Raw genomic sequence first — 1,283 nt, forward strand, 5'->3', positions numbered from 1 at the left:
GCACCCTCTTGGCGGCCCTTGCAGCTCCCTCGGTGGAGCCTTCCAGCACTGCTTCCTGTAATCCTGGAGGCCGCAGGGGGCGGGCGGTGGGCCCCGCAGGTGGCCCCTCCAAGTCGCCCCATGGGTAGAGTGAGGGCCTGCGGGGGAGGATGCCGGCCGTGGAGTGGGCCAGGCCCGGGGCCGGGGCCAAGTTTGCAGAAGAAAGCCAACCCACCGATGTGAGTGGGTCCCGCGAGTGACAGCGTGACGTGGAGGCACTTGGGGCCCAGCGGGTCCTGCTCTGTGGCTCTAGACCCTCCCCGTGGAGCCCGGGGGCCCGCCTGGCGGGGGCCGAGGGAGGAAAGGACTCAGTGTGCCTGCCAACCGACCACGGCCCTTTGGTTATCCCAGGCCAAGTCCTTACGTGCTGCTGCGTCTGCCATGTGTCGCATGGCCCCCTTTCTATCTATCTGTGCAGACTTCCGTTACGCGTTTTTAATTTGGTGTGACTTGTACTCGATGACAATAACCTTCTTAGCTCTCGTGTCCCTCCTACCCCAGCAGTTGACCAAGCTCCACCAGCTGGCCATGCAGCAAACCCCCTTTCCTCCCCTCGGACAGACCAACCCCGCTTTCCCCGGTACGTACCCAGCCGCCCTTTCTGACCTCCTCTCTTCTCACCTGGGGCCTTTCTCTTTCCGAGCGGTCTGTGTTCAGGGCAGTGAACGGAACAAGTACAGCTCTGGAGTGAGGGCCAGGGACGCGGCGCTCTGCACGCTGCCGCGGGTGGGCGGGGGTATCTCTGTGCGTCTCCATGACGGGTCAGTCACCCTACAGCTGGCCTTCCTGAAGGAGACACCCCCCCCTCGAGGGTCCACCCTGCTCTCTGCTGCCCACCGGCCGTCGGGGAGGCCCTCCTGCAGGAGGTGGTGCACCCGCAGGGCGGCTTGCCTGGGATGGCGCCCCTGTAGCTCAGAGTGGCGCACCAGTCAGACTTTGAGCTTCCCTAGTTGAAGTGACCTTGCTTCTCTCCTTGAGGGCAAAACATTAAATCTGTTTCTTCTTTGCTCTCCAGGAGAAAAGCTGCCTTTACACTCCTCCGAAGAAGCTCAAAATCTGATGGGCCAGTCGTCAGGTAAAAGAAAACCACGCTAAAGGGAGAGCAAGCAGGCCAGGAAGGGACCTGGCGGGAGGAGGGGGTGAGGGGGCTGCTGGCCAAGCGCCTCGGGGAAGGGACACCGGCGCCAGCCAGGGCCGGGCCCAAGTGGCTGGCCCCAGGTCTGCACACAGGGCTCCCAGCTTCC

General features: G+C 63.6%; 1 protein-coding gene across 4 annotated transcripts in view; it reads left to right on the forward strand.

Moving 5' to 3' along the window:
• PCBP3 (poly(rC) binding protein 3) overlaps window positions 1-1,283 on the forward strand; it is a 174,045-nt gene that overhangs the window by 167,185 nt on the left and 5,577 nt on the right. For 3 of the 4 annotated variants that reach the window (XM_024758313.1, XM_024758315.1, XM_024758316.1), the window contains 2 exons: window positions 541-619; window positions 1,055-1,114. In XM_024758313.1, coding sequence (XP_024614081.1) covers window positions 541-619; window positions 1,055-1,114 — 139 coding nt within the window. The remainder of the gene's footprint in view (window positions 1-540; window positions 620-1,054; window positions 1,115-1,283) is intronic. The other variant, XM_024758314.1, reaches the window with a different exon arrangement.

Source organism: Neophocaena asiaeorientalis, unplaced genomic scaffold (assembly GCF_003031525.2).
Source record: "Neophocaena asiaeorientalis asiaeorientalis breed wild unplaced genomic scaffold, Neophocaena_asiaeorientalis_V1.1 scaffold45, whole genome shotgun sequence".
NCBI classification, from domain to species: Eukaryota; Metazoa; Chordata; class Mammalia; order Artiodactyla; family Phocoenidae; genus Neophocaena; species Neophocaena asiaeorientalis.